The sequence below is a fragment of the Manis javanica genome, chromosome 1 (assembly GCF_040802235.1).
Source record: "Manis javanica isolate MJ-LG chromosome 1, MJ_LKY, whole genome shotgun sequence".
NCBI classification, from domain to species: Eukaryota; Metazoa; Chordata; class Mammalia; order Pholidota; family Manidae; genus Manis; species Manis javanica.
Genome location: NC_133156.1, coordinates 210677678 through 210695714, shown reverse-complemented (window position 1 = coordinate 210695714; position 18037 = coordinate 210677678). Strand labels below are relative to the sequence as shown.

The 18037-nt window shown below is 41.9% G+C and overlaps 1 protein-coding gene across 13 annotated transcripts in view; it reads right to left on the bottom strand.

Moving 5' to 3' along the window:
* Positions 1-18037, bottom strand: part of SLC8A1 (solute carrier family 8 member A1) — a 374762-nt gene that overhangs the window by 46642 nt on the left and 310083 nt on the right. For all 13 annotated transcript variants that reach the window (XM_017655160.3, XM_017655156.3, XM_073214039.1 and 10 more), the window contains 2 exons: positions 15967-16097; positions 12142-12241 (listed from right to left, as the gene is read on the bottom strand). In XM_017655160.3, the coding sequence (XP_017510649.1) occupies positions 12142-12241; positions 15967-16097 (231 nt within the window). The remainder of the gene's footprint in view (positions 1-12141; positions 12242-15966; positions 16098-18037) is intronic.

The following is an 18037-nucleotide window of genomic DNA, read 5'->3' as shown; positions in this document are numbered from 1 at the left end:
CACCCACTTTAGGAGTCTGTAGTTTATTCCCAGAGAGCTGATGATCTCTAGTTTTCATTCTTCTTCCCTGGGTAAATGCACTGGATATCAACACCACTTAATGCATGAAATGAGTTAAGATTGCTTAGACTTGTAACTTGGACTACTGGCCTGTTCTTAGATGGAGAGGACACCTTTATAGGTTCTGTTAATCATCCCCACCCTGGAATTCCAAGCCAGAGACAGCAATGGGCCAGTCTGCCTCATAGGACCAAATGCTAGTTTCATTCCATACTGGGGGTTAGGGACAAGTGATGTGTGACAGTACTGGAAGGGACTCAAGAAGGCAAGTCATGCTCTATGAATAACTTTCCACCCTGTCTGAAATAAAGGAACCCCTGGGTGAAAGAACAGAATGCTTACCAGCTTAGGCCATTGGAGACCTTGTTAGGATGGCTAACACAGCAAAAGAAATTTCTCATGTGTCAGAAATAGTTCTCAGCAAATGTAGCCACTGTCAAAATGGAAAACAGATCCACTAAGGATTTCTGACTCCATGTAAGTGTATTAGAAAAATGAATCAATTTAAAGCTAGAAATCAACAGCTTAGCCTAGACCCTCTCTCTCTTCTAAGAATTTCTCTATGTGAACTGAGTGTTCCTAAGCAATTGTAGGTAGACATAATTAGTCATATGTGTTTTGGCCCCAAGCTTTGTTTTTGCAGAATAACTCCATGTCAGGCTAAGAATCTTGAAATTCAGCATGTCTTCTTACCCTTTATCGATTGTAGGGTTAACAGAATTCTAGACTCCTGCAGTAAGGAAGCATATTTCTGTACTTTTAAGTATCTAAGAAATAAATCTTCAAATAGGAGAGATAGTTAGCAAATGTAGATGCCTTCTGCTAGTGTAGATGGTTTGGTTACAGTAGAACACCAAGTTCTAAGTGTGACCTGAGGGGTCTGATAATAGTCTGTGTCTGAATTAGTCTCCTGGAAGATGGGAAGTGGAGCCTTGGAGGAACTGTTTGGCCAGCACAACCTCTATAATTTTCAACAACTCATTGTTATGTCCTAGGAAAATGTTGACATTTATATAAAGGGTAGAAGTGCACCAAAGGCTACCCCACATGCAGAGGAGCATAACGACTGCCTGGATGCTCTTAGGCTGCTGCTGTGATGAAGCCACAAGTTCAAGTTCATGTACTGAGTGCTTTCTTCATGCACATGGCTAAATATATACACCCCACTTAATCTTCATCCTCCTAGCGGCCTGGTAAAATAGGTATTATATCCATTTTAAAGATGAAACTGAAGCTCAGAGAGTTTAAATGACTTGCTTATGAGATCTAAAACTCTTTCCATCACTTCACTGCAATTACTTGATACACCATTTTCAAAGAATTTGGCACTGTTTGATGAAAAATATAACTGAGAAATAACTACCCCTCTCCTCCCCCACCGAAAGACTCCTCTGCATATGATACCATATGTAAAAGATCAAGTACTCTTTTGGGGAATGAATGAATGGATGGCTCTTCTTTCTTCTGATTTTCCTTTCATCTTAGGAGAAATCCTCTATTAGTGGTTTATACTGGGCCTGTTGGGAAGTGGGGTTCTCTTCACTTTGCTGGGCAAACATCTATCTGCATAACAAACAGGAAGGACTCTAGCTCTTCAGCAACATTCCCACCCCTACCTCGTGACCGCCTGCCTGATTTCAGGATCATTTGAAGGGATCTTTGTTCTCATCATGTGGTTTGTGAGTTGATTGGCTGGCAAATTGGTGTAAGCTGAGTGTCTAAGATTCTAATCATGGCCTTGGTTTGCACAATACAAAGTGATGGCACTGATTCTGGGCACCCCTCATTTGCCTGCCCCTTTCTCTTCTCTGATGTGATTTTCAATGAGACCCCAGTAAATAGGGCCCTCCACTGACAACAAAGAAGTCTCATTGGTTTATATGTTTTTGGGAACTGCACAGATTCTCCATGTGCTTGTTTCTTCTCCTGAAAACTGAAGATAGCCATAACTTTCTCTTTGGTACTGTTGAAAAGAAATGAATTTTTAAGAGATACCATATGCTTGTGTGTCACAGAATCTGTTTGGGGTGAGATGATGAGCCCATTAGTGGAATTTGGATGGAGCCATCTCCATTCCCTCACTGCTGTTGAACTGTTTTTAGAGGCTAGACTGCTCAAGGTGAGTGTTTATCAGTCTGCCAGTTGCTTTTTAATCCCTCATAGACATTAACCCCGAAGGGAGGTGTTGTGATGCTTTTCTTCAATACAACCATCTTAAAAATATCTCTGCCTCTCATTATCAATAAGTCTATGGCCTGTTTTCCTTATTTGGTTAAGGCACAGATCAAATGTTATTAAATCAATAGATCTGAACTCTAAAAACAGTTTAGGTCACTGTTTTGTACCACAAGCCTAGGCTGAAGCCCTGACTTGGACTAACATCTGTAATTAAATCTTCAAAGGGAATGAAGTGATTGAAAGTGACTACATTTGTACCATTCATTTCTTCAGTGAATATTTATTAATTTATGTGTCAAGCACAGTTCTAGGTATTGGAAATGTGTACACATAAGAATTTCCCACAGAATTTCCATTCTGGCAAGGGGAAATAGATAGTAATCAAGTAAAACAAATGAACAAACATGGTGATTTCAGATATTGATACGGGATCTGAAGACAGTGAAGTCAGGTAATGTAATAAAGAGTGACTGGTGGTTGAGAAACCCTTCGGAGGAGGTGACCTGTGAGCTGAGACCTTACTGATGAGAACATCCAGATGCTAAGGGAAAGCTTGCCATGTAGGAGAAATGGCGTGTGCATAGCTTCAGAGGCAAGGAAAGGGCCAACACTAGAAATAAGCCTGTGACCTGCGGGCATTAAACTCTGCAAGGCATACCTATGACATGATGGTAAGAGGAGTGATCTTGGAATCAGAACCTGTGAGTCAGGGTGTGGATCCCATCTTCTGTTTCCCCATTTTGTAAATGGGTTCCTGAGTCCCTACCACACAAGTTGCTGTGAGGCCTGTGTGAACACACAACAACTCTTCACCCATGGGTAGACCAGTCACCTACTCAATGCTGCTAAATTGTTGGCCCAGAAAACTGCTAGCCTTTGCTTTGCCTAGTGCTGAGGCATCCTGTCATCAAGAAGCCCAGAGGTCCTTAGGTAACATTGGAGCACAGGCATGGAACAAGGGCAAAGGTCCTGCTCCCACCAGTACCAGCTCCAAAAGAAAAATGAGAGCAGTGCTGTATGGTGCAGCAGGAACTCTGGATTCTTAAACAGGCTGTGTGTGACCTTAGATGAGACACTTGCCCTCTCTGGTCTCAGTTTCTTATTTATCAAAATAAGGGGAAGTTGGCATAGCTGATCAGTAGTAAGCTCCTTGTTAGCTCTGTGCCAGGATTCTGGTTTAAGATGCTCTAACAGAACTTGAGGCACAACACTGAGCCAGACATGACCAACTGGCAAGGCAGGAGAGATGCAAAGGTGACTTATGTCAAAGCCTGTTGGCTCGGCTAAGTGGTGCTGGATTGCAAGAGTGAGAATGGCAAGGTCTTCCTCAAGATAGCAGGCTGTGAACAGCAAGAATTAATGCTGTGAGTCACTTTTTTGAGGCTCCTCTCTGCCTTTGGGGGGGTGTAGGTGTGCGTGTGGTCAGGGTGGTGGCTGTGTTTTCTCTCCTTTGGATTACACTGAAAGGTTTCTTCCATTGAAAACTGTATGCAGAGGTCCTGGGGATGGAAAGCGCCCTGTGCCTGGTGCACTGTTTCATAAGCAGCCCCTAAAACCGTATTCACAGCACAGCAGCCCGTGTCAACCAAAGAGCTACTGGATGCGGTGATGGAGCATTGTTTGCAAAGCTGAGCGGCTGCCTTTCCAGACAAAAGCTGCATTAGCGACTTGACTTCAGGCTTACAAATGAGAGCACTGAATCATTCTACAGCCCTTTAATACAGTGTTTTCCTCAAGATTTTGTAATAAGTAATTTAAGAGAAAAATAGCCTAAGAAGCCAATGTTCTTTCCAGAAATATCAGCTAAAGCGTATCTGGGGGCCAGAAAATAATTGCTTGCTTCTCCTGCCCTCTTGTACTCCCACCCCTGTACAACTGGCTTGCTTTGTTCCGAAACTGGGAATTGAAGCTACCTGCTTCAACATTTTATGCTGCTACCACTGACATCTTTAACTTGATTGATAACCTACATTTGTTCCACTCACCTACCAATATGGCCCTAGAATGTCTCCCATAAATAGTTATCTCCCTGGAATTTACTGTCATCTTCTTTCTTAATCATCATGCCCTCTGCTTTTCCACTTTCTCAGATAGAATCATGATTATCTGTTAAATAACAGTAAAATTCCACTAAGAAAATTGACAGTAAGTGCCATTTTAAGTGTACGTTTGCTTATCCAATTTGCGCATGCAAAAATCAATATATTTTATGTTTACAAGTACATGCATCTGCATCTGCATGTTCTGTGTATATGTATTATACAGGAATTACATATGTTTGAAGCTCTTTGAAACATGGCATATGTGTGTGGGAATTCATATGTATATAGATTTTTTTCTCCCTAGGTCAGACACAGCAGGTAGTGGAAACAGTCTTGTAATCCAGTTACATGTTGATCAGAAAACATCAATTCACAGATAAATTCATTCATTCTTTATTCCACAAATACTTATTGCCAAACACTATCCTAAGTGCTGGAGAAATAATGGTAAATAGGTCAGATTTGCTACTGTTTAGAAAAAAGTATTTTAATTTCCACTATTCCTACTTCTATGAGCATTTGAGCAGATTTATATCTATTAACAGAGCAATTGATAATTTAAGATGGGACAAAAAAATGACTGAAGAAAGTAGAAATAAAGGATGCTTTTAGACACCTGAGTTGAGTGAATTTTGAACACTTAGACAAAAAAGAATTGACTAAGCTTTCTGATGGCCAAAGCAGATAACATTGAATTATATAGTTACAGTTTTCCAGTCACACAGATAACAAAAATTAATTTCCTGGAAAAACAATTTATCAGGGGCTCTGATAAGTTAAAGAAGCTTTACTAATTCAAAGCAGGAAAAGCAGCTACTGAATTTAGTTATTGTATTTTAAGCATTAGATGTCTTAAATGAGCTTTGGCCGGATCAGTGTAATTACCCAATTTGTCTAACATGTTCTAAGGCAGATATTCCATTTGATTAAAGTCAGAGCCCTAAATTTAAAATAGCAGTACAATGGACAGCAAGTTGACATTTATTGCTGAAAATGAAGGGTCCTTTAGAGGACACTTTAATATTTCCAAGTTCCAAAGACAGAGGTCATCTATTCTAATCCCCTAATTTCACAGCTGAAGTTAGAGGACTTGTCTAGAGTTACACAACTAGTCGGTGACTCTTTGGCCATTTGAACTCAAGTCTCCAGAGAAGCCAGTGATTCCAATATATAATTTTTTCCATTAAACATTTTATTTGTCATGTATGCACCGTCTATCACAAAGAATGTAGATATTTTAGCTGCATACTGGACAAAGGAATAGGAACTAAGTGGATGACAGCAGTGTTGTTCACATATCCTGTTAGAGTTTAAAATAATTGCTATTCCCATTAATTCAAGCATGCTTATAATTCTAAGCATGAAAAATTTACCTATATACCTAATCACACCTAGGAAAATGGCAGGAGCTCAAAGGAAAGGAGGGACACTGATTGGGTTTTGTTTCAGAAGACCCAATGTAATTTCTAGCAGCAGATATAAATACAACTCCAAGATCACAAAAAGAATTTGGAAGTCCCTCTGGGTTCCTTATGATGGGATTAAACTTGGACTTCCTGGTTAATGCAATGACTGATTGTATCCACATTCTGTGATTAGCATTCTTGTCTTTCTGCATCTCTGTCCAATGTTTGCATGCTCACATTTTCAACCCTGAACTTTGTCACGTGTAAGCGAGAGTAAAATAATTCACCAATTTTGTGCCTGTGTCTTGCATTAACTCATTTGAAATCTGGCCACTTAAGGCCTGAATTAAAGTTGTAGGAGGCACACCTAATGTCGAGCTGAAAGCTGACCAGCTCTGGACTCACGAAGATGGAGTTTCGTATTCTAGCTGACCATTTGCTAGTTGTGTGACCCTAATGAAACACGTTCTATACCACTTTGGGCCTCAGAATTCTCAAATGTAAACTAAGGACAGAAAAGAAATACTTGGGGTATATCTCTGAGGCATAAAAATAATATACATAAAGCACTGGCCATGTAGTAGACAGCCAATAAATGGTAATTTAAGCAGAAAGCGAGCCACAATTTCATATGTAGGTTTTTGGTAGACTTTCATTAAGGCAGTTGTATCTACTATTTCTCATGAAACCAGCATCTTTTTTCATGAACCTCAGTCAGGTAATGATTTTTAGATAAAGGGTAATTAAGAACCTTTATAGTCTCACCAGAAATAGGGCAAAATGAAAGTTCCCAGTCTCTAACACCCTCTTCGCCAACGTCTTAATTTTTTTAATTGTCTGGTAGTCACACTGAGGCTGTGGCAAACCTGACAGCTGGGTGCTTTAACAACTGAGTTGGGATTTTCATATGACTGAGGGTTAACACATTAAGTAAGGAGCATGTCTGCTTAGTAATGATGTTCAATAATACAGGGGCTGCTAGAAAGGTATCTGCTTAGACCAGACTTCATGGCAATCCCTTGAACTCATTTGAGGTACCACTTTTATTATTTATTATTTAGGACTTGTGGAGTGGATCGGTCTTGAGGTTGATGATATTTTCAAATGAACTATTGTCCAGAGCACTGTAAAGTTGAGTTTTTGCTATTTAGTAATCGATTTAATAGGGAGCACTTATTACTCCATATAACATGCATGGAGGAAGGACAGATGACAAAAGTGTCTCCCAAACTGATCTAGTCCCCATATTGGTTTGCAGGCTCAGGAGTCCACGCCCTCCACTTCTCATTTAGCTGAAGTCAGGTCTCTGTAATCTGTGAAGTGCAGTGAATGTGGCATAGGCCAGACACATCTACCAACCTGGCCTTCTGTTGAATGTCTACCCTTCTATGGTAGAGGATTATGCAAGCATTTCTGAGTTCCAGTGACAGAGTAAGAAGAAAATTAGGCGCCTTCAAATCATCTCACATGGTTTTGTTGAGGACTATCTTTTCATCCCTTTTCTTCTAGGAGAATAGATGTGGACTGTATACTGTTATTGTGCTGAATATTTAATTTAAGCCAGCCAGAAGGTGGGTGCAGAATACTTTTCTATTGCCAAAATCGGATGGTCCATGAAGCATGAGGCCATCAGGAATACTGTAGAACTATCACAGCCACTGACAGAGCTCCCAAATCTCAGTATTGAATGGCACCTTAGAACTCATCTAGTCCAACCTTCTCATTCTATTGATGATGGAGCTAAAATCTAGAAAGGTTAAATACTTTGTCAAGGTTAGATAGTTGGTAAGAGACAGAACCAAGACTATAGGAAGGCTCCTTCTTTTTTTCTTTGCCACTTTTGAGGGTTCTTTCATTATAAGAATGCCAACAGATGCTGTATCAGATGTGTAAAATCTATGCCAAACATAAAAGAACTTCAGAAAAATCCTTAGTGCTGGATACTTAAAATTATCAGGTAAAAGAGAGGGCAGGGTGTTGACTTTCTTGAAAGAATGCCACAAATTACTGTGTAGGCGAAGCCTATGGAGGCACCTAGGCAAACAAACACTTCCTTTTGTTCTCTAGGGAGTTGACTGGCATTCTCCCTGAGGGACTATGAACTAGGCTTAAGGAGACTTAACAAACATTAAGGGAAAATCCCTTCATATTTCAAGCTGCAGCTCAACTATCCAAATGAATAACATGCCATATAAGGTTCATGGGCATGTCTCTGTGTGTATTTGTTTTGTATCTGTGTGGACATATGTGCTTAAGTTTCTATATGTTCATATGTGTGTACAAGCATGCCTGTCTGTACCACTGTGTGTGCAAACATGTGTCCTGCATGCATGTTCACGGGTGTGTGTGCATACTCAGGCCCCAGGCATGGCAAGTGAGTGCACTGTTCACACTGGGAGACCCCTGAGCTGATTTATCCCCTGGCACTGCCATTTACCAGCTTTGCTTCTTGAGCAAGTTATGCTTTTCTGAATCTCACTTCTCTTCTGTATAAAATGTGTAATACTATAAAACAAAAAGGGCGAGCAGTATTTTTAGTCACTTAGCCATTATAGCCATTAAGATAAATTAACTGCATTTACACAAAATTTGTTTATATTTTATTATAGGATCTTAAATATGATTTGCCTCCCAATTACGGTATCCAAGTGTATAGATAGCCTTCATGAAGATACATATTGTCTTGGTTAATCCACGGGTGAGGAGCAGTTATCTCCACTTTACATATGAGGGGATTGAGATTTAGAAGTGAATTAACTTTTCTAGAGTCACCCAGAGAATCTTTGGAGGTCTGGGACACAAACCCACATCTGACTCCAAAGCTAGGCTTGCAGTCACTCTCCCCACCTTGCCACAGCCCAAGGCTATCATGAGGACCCAAAGTATGGTGGTCTTGGGCTTGGCATTGGCACCCGGGTTCTCTCTACCCAGCTCATGTTTGCCCTCTTCCTTGACACATGTCTTCCTCCTTTGAATCCTAGAAGGTTCACAGTTTCCTAAAGTCAACCCTCTCTCCTTCCCAGGTGGAGGTACTAGTTAGAAGGAGGACTGGAGAACACTCAAACCGCACACACAGTGAATGCTAGCTTCCCTTGGAAGTGCATCTGCTGACACACCTTAAAAGCACCTTGCAAGTAGCCGACAGCCGCTTAACTGCCACATGCTAGTGCTCCTGCTATTCTACCCAGGGAGCGAGAGAAGGAGAACAGTTGGGACACAACTGTTTATCACCCTCCTAATTTCTGGAGTCTTATACATCCTTGAATTCTTCAAATATTGAACCATAAGAACTTGGTTCACAGAAATATTATGGTCACAGGAGGCCCAGATACTGAGCTATGAAATTCAGGGAAGGTAGGGGAACAAAAAGACTACCTGGGGGTTACCTTGAAACTAATTTAAATATAATTAGGGAGAAACAGAAGCAAAATTCTATTTACAAAATTATTACTTTTGTTTAGCAAGATATATAGACTCAATTTTGCACAGAAAATTGCATAGGAAAAAAAACCTCTCAGTAGAGCTGTTTAAAAGCAATTTAATATTTTTAATAAGCCAAATCTTTCTGATTCTCAACTATTTAGCCATGAAATCTTAAAACCCAATGAAACCCTGTTTTCAATAAATGCCACTTTACAAATTTTATTGTCCATTTAGCAACCTAAGAACATTAACATTCTTTAGACACTTAAATTTAATCATAATGACAAATATTAAGCCTTTTAACTGCCCTTCATGTTATTTACTGCCTATAAAATATGGGTTTGCTTTTCTGATATTTTGTGTCAAAATTGTAAATAAGGTCAATTTACCCAGCAGCCTGCAAATTTCTAAGCAATTTTGTCTTATTCCCAAGTAATCATTCGGAAACATAAAACACAATATATTATATGACAAATGAGAACACCTGAGAGGTTCTGCATCTCATTCATTAACAACAGTTCTTCAAAGGATTTAGGCAGGAGTTAGTCCCATGATAAGACTGCTGAAATCATGGCCCAAGAGAGGTGACAAGATCAGTGTCACTCAGTGAGTCAGAGATGGGAAGCAATTTTCCTCAGTTTGAAAATTCTCTGTGGTGGATCAGGGCCCTGAGCTAAGTCCCAAGCCATGGTGCCTCAATAAGACTCAGCTTCTTTCTCTAGAAGGTAAGGAAAATAGGAATACCTACCTCATGAGATTTTAAAGGATTTAATTCAGCATAATATAGGAAGGTATTTGCAAACCAGAATCTGTCCATTTTTAAGCTGTCCATTAGCTGCAGAATAGGTGTCTCTCTACACCTATTCTGACCAGGATCAAACTTTAGCCTTGTTTATGCCATCATCTCTCTCACTGTTGATAAAGCTGCCTTTCCCCACTGCCAGTAGGTCAAAAGAGTTTGCTCTAGTCTCAGAGGGTTACACAAATGTATGAATAAACCAACGCAAAACCACTCCATGCTAGAAAAGAAAATTTGTCATTAATGGGTCAATTGATGGTGTCTTTTTGGCCACTATCCAGTGCAGCCTCTCTATACACTTCTTGTCTCCCTCCACAGCTTTGCTGTTCTCCATGAGAAACTCACCATCATACATATTCTTTTATTTTCCTTATTTGTCTTATTTGCTCTTTCCTTTAGTAAGCTCCCCTCTGGCAGGGGTATTTGTCTATTTCACTCATGGTCATATCCCTTGTGCCAAGAATAATGATTGACATATAGAAAAATGATGAATAATGTCCATCTTGTGACCATTATATAAATGCTCATACATCTGCAGCCAAAGGAAACCTGGAAACTATTAGGAATGGTTCATTAAAGCTTATGTTGCTTTTAATGTTTCAATACTAGTATGTCAAAGCCCATAAAACAATTTGGTTATTTTTAATATTTTTTACGATGGGCCTCATCAGCAGTTGCTAAGCCATCACTGTCCTTTCAATTTTTTCTCTCTGTAAAGAGGGAGTATATAGTTCATGCCTCAGATACTAATCAGAATTATGGAAAAGTATAAGCCATATGAGGGGGTGCTGTAGACTGAATGGGCCCCCTGCCGCCACCCTAAGTCAGTAGGTGGAAACCTAGTCCCCTGTGTGGTGATAGTTGGAGGTGGGGCCTTTGGGAGGTGATTAGGTCACCAGGGCTTTGCTCAGTCTCATGATGGGATTAGTGTCCTTATAAAAGAGAGGCTGGAGAGCTCCCTTGCCCCTTCCCCCATGTGAGGACACAGTGATAAGGCAGCTCTCTGTGAACCGCGAAGTGAGTTCTCGCCAGACACCGGTCAGCCAGTGCCTTCAGCCGGGACTTCTCAGGCTCTAGAACTGTGAGAAATAAATGTCTGTTGTTTATAAGCCACCCAATCCGTGGTATTTTGTAATGGCAGCCCAAAACGACTAAGGGAGTTTCCCCCACCCCCAAGTAAATTCCACATCTACTCTCCTAAGCAATTACCCACCATTTAATGTTTATACATTTCCATTGTATACTCAGTGGCAAGAAACCAAAGTGTGATGATAAACAGCACTAATAATAAACAAGCACAAACATTTTACCACCCTCAGTTCCCACAGGACTTGGATCTGTCAAATTATTCTGTGGCAGATTGGAAAGAGGCGGCTGTGTTAGAAGTCATGGCCCGACTGTTAGTGATGCTGTTTCCATATTTTACAGCGGGAATCACTACTGAGAAAACTCTAGCTTTGTTCATTAGCTGCAATAGTAGGTGATGAGCCTGTGGGGGCCATTAAAGAGAAAGAACCAGTGCAGATGGAGCAGAAACACTGAGAAAAAAAATCCCATAACAGTGTTTGTTGCTTTCATGAATCTTTAAGGGGGACTGTCCTCTATATGCACAGAAAGCAGACAAGGTTTGACAATGCAAGAAAGGCACACTTCTTTGTATATTTAATTCTCTCAGATCTCTGGCTCCTTGAATTTGAAGGAAAAAAAAGTGATTTTATAGGATTTTCCTGAATACAACTTAGCACTTTGCTTGTACAGGAAGAAACAGAATGTGATTCTATTTCTACTTCTAGAGCCACTGCAAACACTTATTATTTAGACGTTGTTGATGGGAGTGGAAAATGATGCGGATGGTAGTGGTGGGATGTCTCCATGTTACTGTGTCCCAACTATGATCTTGCGACTTCCTTTGCAACCATCCCTTGGCCACTTCTCCTGCTTTCAGGGGATTTCCAGACAAAGCCTTGTGATTGGCTATCTGTGAGTTAGAGAGACCCAAAAGGCTTTAGATTTATCTTGTCTACTTCTGAGAGACAGAGGCAATGTAGGTGGAGAAGCATGCCATTTATGGAGACATTTGTTTCATCTACAAAGTTTCAATTATTAGTCTCCAACATGGGCACATGTGCTACAAACACACTTATTTATCTTAATTTTATCGTGGAAGTTCTTTGGCGTTTTGACCTAGACCGAGTGGTAGGAGCAGGAAAAGTGTGCAGGGAAAGGCACTCACCAGCGCTGACAGTGATGGCTTCAATGAACTGCTCTCTCCAGCTGTTTGTTCCAACCACGAGCGCTAGGTTAGTCTTCTTAATAAGTTTGTCCACAGTACTCTAGAAAGGTTGAAAAGAAAATCTGTTGGAGTTGATTAAGGCCTCGGGAAACCTAAGACCTTGTTGAATCAGAAACCCTGGAGTTAACACACAGGGTAGCAGATGTTAGGCTCAGAACTACAGTATTGACATCCAACACTGTTCTGATGATGTAAACAAGCAGAGTCCTTATTTGGAAACACTGAAATGGAAACTTCTTTGTAGCAAATACAAGCATCCGTCCTTGCCTCAAGGCCAGTGAAGAATGGTCTCCGTGTTTAGACTAGCAGATGCTGCAAAAGCCCATCCAGTCCCCCTTGCATGCTTTATGAACTTGATCTACTGGTTTCATCTATAGTGCGCTGGCTGCAACTGAATTAATATATGCCCTGCTCAGCATTATATATCTGTGAACAACCAGAAATGGCAAATAGATTATGAATCTAAGAAGTGTTATTGTACTTTCGTTTATCAACAAAATGCAGCCAGACAGAAGAACTTCAAGGTTGCTGCTGCATGATCATCAATAAATGGATTTTTCTTTGGCTACTGATTTTGTCAGCCTGGTAGCTGCTCAAGAATTCACATTCACCCTACTCCTGTTGCAACCAAAAAAAGACAAGACAAGAAAAGGTCAATTCTGCATGGCTTAGGGCACATTGTAATTAACCTTGCACTAAATTTCCCCCTGCTTTAGCACTGAGCCTCTTATTTTTCTTTTTCTTTAGACCTTTTTAAAGCACTTGGTTTTCTACAATTAGCACTCTTTAGCTTTCAAAATGTCAGTTAATATAACAACAGGAGCAGCCAAGCATTCACAAGAAAACTAAGTAAGCAGATGCACCCAAAGCTCTAACACAAACCATAGCAGCTACAGAAGAAGGGTCACTTCCCAGGCATGAGACTGTTCTTCGTAGAGAAACTACCGCATTGACTAGTCTACCACACATCCACTTACTGTCAGAGCATCCTCGAACTCCCACTAATTGCAAAGAGGCAGAAAACACAAATTATTTATCTTAGATAAACATCTGTATATGTTTAATGCAGAGTTCCTCAGTTGACTATGGTTTGAGAGAAAGCATGTTATCATCTATCTGGGAATAAGGAAAATGCGATCTGTGGGACCTGTACATAAGGCCAAAGCTAAATCACAATGTCAGGTGTGTTCCGCAAGAACCGTCTGAACTGACCTGAAACACTAAGATGGTAGCAAACATGAACGGGCCCACTCTGTGACATCATTCTTTAGACTGTCTGCAGAGGGGTGACCTTTGGCCTCTGGCCTGTGTCTAGAACTGGTAACGGTGGTCACCATCAGTGCTCTCGGCCACTCTAACTTGAAGTACAGGACAAGAATCTTTTTTCTCTCAACTCAGGCCTCATCTCATCCAGGACTCTGAGTGTCTTGACTGCTGCCAATTCGAATTTCTGTGCAGACCATAACAAATGACCTTCAGATTGGGTAATGGGAACTTGGGGCAGGTCTCTCCCAAGGAGCCTTCTTTGTTCTGAAGCCAAGACTGGGGATCCTATCACCCGGGACACAAACAGCTGAGCAGATGAGAAGCACCCTAACAGGTGAACGCAGACTCGCCTTAAGAAATGTCTTTAAAGAACAGTGTTTTAAGATGAACTTAACTTATAGTTTATATATATATAAAACCCAGGGTAGACTTCAGACTTCAGTTCACATGAACCCCAAGGGACTGTGGGGAGCTGGGGTTCTAGCTAGGACTTAGTTTGCATATGCATCCTTCCTTGGCCTATGGGAGGAGTGGATAATGATGAATTTGAAGTTCAGACACCTGAATTTGGACATCCCCATCTATATTTGGAGGTTTCCTATACGCCAGTGATAACTCTTTACTGCATTAGACTTTAAGCGATTGTGAAAGCCTCGACCTTGGCAGTGGATGTTAGGAAAGCCCAGCATTAGTCACAATATAGCAAACAAAGAAATCACTGGGCAAAGCAGAGTGGGACATTGGGAGGTGTCATCTGGATTTGGGTTTCTAATGCAGTTCTAATAACTTGAAACAAATTCTTTAAAATAGCTATGGTCTAGAAAAAGAAATTTCTTAGAAGAATAATATCAAAATTGATACATGCGAGCATTTCAAAACATGCCCCCAAGGTACCCATTTAGTGTTAACAGTAACGACTGGTGAACTTTGAGAAGATGGGAGGATATAGTCTGTGCAAGCTGGTCTAGGAAGGTAAGGACCCCAAACAACTGGATTTATGTAAACAGACTTGAGAGACTTTCAAATGCTGAGATCAGTGGAGTGGTTACCAGAGAGAGCTGGGGACCCAAGAAAGCTTTGCTGCCTAGAAGCTTGTGCCAGCCATACCCAACGCTTCCTATAGGAAGTTCCTGTTGCACTTCTCAGTCATGGAACATGGAAGGGGAGGGTTGGGGGTTGTTCCCTAAAGGAGAGAACACACAATTATTTCCCTAGAGAGCCTGTGGGGGTGGGTAGGGGGTGGGAGGCAGGCTTGTACAGAAATGCCAAGGAGTGGGTCTCTGCTGCAGCAAATGGCACGAGGCCCTCTGATTCCGTGTGAAAGAAGGTGCCTACTGCAGAGTGCGGCTGGACACCAGTGGTCCATAGGAATGGACAGTCTGAGACACGTGCACCTCTGGCATTACAGGGAACTTTTGCGCGCACCAATCTTGTGTATGCAATGAGGCAGGTTTCACATCACACGACGGTGGCCACTGGTAGGATATGCCTAGAAAGCCCTGGTCCCAGTGTTTGGCCTGCTCTTGCTTTTCATACAATGAATAAAAAGAGGGGTTAACACGTAGATTCAAAGTTGCCTGAAGGGGAGTTTAATTGCATTTTTATCTTTAAAAACTCCACTTTAACTGCAAAGGCGTTTTTCTTTCTACCTGTCTCCTATCAGGCACCTTAATTGGTGAACTAAATTAAAAAAAATAATTAATAGACCCAGCTAAAGGAAAAGAGGCCACTACTATGAAAACTCCAGATAAAATACTGAGGCTTCTAAGTCTATGGCCTGATTCTCCCTTTTGGAATCCTCATTCTGGTTTTCCAAATAGAAGCAGAAAAGTCTGCTTTTGAAAAATAAGTGAGGAAAACACGGCTATTCCCTGGTCTGTAGTTCTGGAATAACTTCAGAAAAATGACTTTAATCATCTGGAGACGTGGGAATCCAATTTTATCAGCTCAGTTGTAAACTCTGTGGTTTCAGATGCTGTACCTTCAGTAGGCTGAGGGTGCTAAAATGACGTAGGACCGTAAGAGGATGACTGAGTGTAAGTGAGGACGTCAGTGGGGTGGATGCCACTGGGAGAGCTCACCATCCCTCCTTTAAGGCAAAGGCCTCCTAGTTTGGAGCAGCGTGAAGGCTTTGCTTCCAATAGAGTTGTTAGCTTTTTCAAGTACAGCTTTGTTTCTCCCACCCAACTATCTCTTGGAATCCACCCTTGCTTCCTCTTTCCTATCCTCTCTGACGGAGCCCTCCCGCTGGGGCACCGTGACCTGTGCCAGGACAAATGCCACCCACAGCCCCTGATGCTGTTTGGTTTGCGGGACCGCTTGGCTCCCTACTAACTAAGTCCAGTTCTTCCCTGAAAGCCTCTCCGCTAATTGGCCAGTTCCTGAAATTACATCTGGGTCTCTTCCCAGATGGATCTTACAATGTAAGATCTTACACTGTGAAGAGTCTTGGTCCCAAGATGGGCCTGGCCTGCCAGTGGGCAGTGTTGGTGAGCGCACCTTGAATTCATAGGATTCTTCAATGATCACTTCCAGCTTGGTGTGTTCTCCCAGAATGGGGCGCCCCATTTCTGCAATGCGCCTCTCCTCTTCCTCCTTGGTGGTCAGCGGCTGCTTGTCATCACATTCCTCTGCGAAAGGGAAAGGCAAGAAAATGAGCAATGTGTTCAATTTTATATGGAGATCTCTGGATCCTCCTCCAAGAAACCCAAGGAGGAAGGGAGCCCTAATGACCCACTGACAGTCCCTTGGTAGGATCGTAAGGCTGGAGGGGAGGGGTGGACAGATGCTTAGTGTGTCAGGCAGCGCATCACTCTGGCAGCAAGTGGTTATCATCTCTCATAACCTAAGCACAGGCCAAGTGTGGATCAGGAACAGCAAGTTATACATCACTGAGAAAGGCCCTGCCTGCACACTGTCTGTGTGAGGGAATCACCCAGCTGTCCGCTGTAATGCTGGCTCATCTGGCTGTTTCTACACATTCCTTTAGCCTGTGACCCAAAGGAAACACAGTTGAAAGTGCTCAAGTGACTCAAGGGATGGAGGAATCCAGCCGCCTCCTTTCCATTTTCTGGAAGCAACAGAAAATGCCCCAGAGCCAAAGAGACGGTGGAAGGGAAATTCTGATCTTGCCCTCTTGCTTGCCAAGAGTTAAGTTACAAGTTTAGCAAAACATCCACTCTGTGTTTCAGTAAGATGCCTGGGCTCCAGGGCTTCCTCCCTCTGTGCAAAGCTGAGATGTGTTGGGAAGACCTGCACCATGTTAATCTTAAAGTAAACAGGGAGGGCGAGCTGAGGCCCTTGGGGAGTTCATACTACTCACCATGTGAGCCTGATTATTTCCAGAACCACCGCATAGCTTACACTCCAGGAGAGGCTAGCGGGTGCTGAGAGTCCATTAAAGAGGGGAAGCTCACAGTTGGCTCCTCTCTGCATGAAGGTCATTAGGAAAAATCCCAGACTGAAAAGGCCATGCATGTAGGGAGGACAAAACACTATTCCTGTACCACTCAGTCCCCCTATCCTTCAGGTCCAGGGTGCTGGAAAAGACAAGCCACTTCCCCTCAGAGTCAAGTTGAATGAACCTCATCTCCAAGGAAGTCGTATCAATGGCATAGAAAGACCTCAGCACTGATACCCTTGCTTCTACAACTTTTCAGGCCAACTGTGTGCATTTAGAGTATGTTGACTGAGGAGACATCAGGAAAAGAGAGTCTACAGGCCCAGGCTTCTTGCCTATTGCATTTAGGCATCAGCTTCTGCAGGAGTCCACACCTCTCTTTTCCTCCAAGGATACATGGCCTATCTTTACTTAGGGACCCTGCCGTGGTGCTCCATTCTATGCTCTAGCAAAAGTGGCAGAGAATAGGTACCCAGGCCAGCCCTTCTCTGCTAGGACAGGGAGTGGATGGGCTAGAGGTGCTGCACTTTATGTACCAGACATCAGAACCAACCGAAGGCAAAAGCAGAATGGAATAGTCAATTAATTTTTTTGTATGTTTTTAACAGTGTCTTCCTAAAAGAATTAATTTAGAATCTTCTTTCCTAACTGCACTAATTCCAGGGTCCCATAGAAATTAGATGAAGACTAAAAGTAAGTGATTTTAGACTGGCCACAAACTGCTGAATGTTAGCAGATGAAGAGGAGAGGTATAAAGAGATTAATTTTAACTGCACAAGTGGTAATATTTTTCATAGTAGGCTTGGAAGCTGTGACTCAAGGGAAGGCAGGGGGTTCTGATTGGCATCCCCAACATCTGCCCTTGAAATTGTGTGTGTGGTCAAGGGAGTGGGCTGAGATATGTGAACTCCAATTTACCCAGGGCTCAAATCCGTCAATTTCAATTCCCACTGCTTTTTGATTCTTAAACCAAGGACAATGTTATTGGTAGCTTTCACAGCAGCAGTTTATATTAGCCTGTTTGTTCAAAATGTTGGTTGAACATGGATGTCTTGGAGACTTCCATCAAATAGGAATACCTTTTCCTAAAGAAAAACTGTTGCAACTTGGATTTTTATTTGCATTGCAAAGCCATTGGGGGAGAATTTATTACAGTTCTCTTTTCTGTAA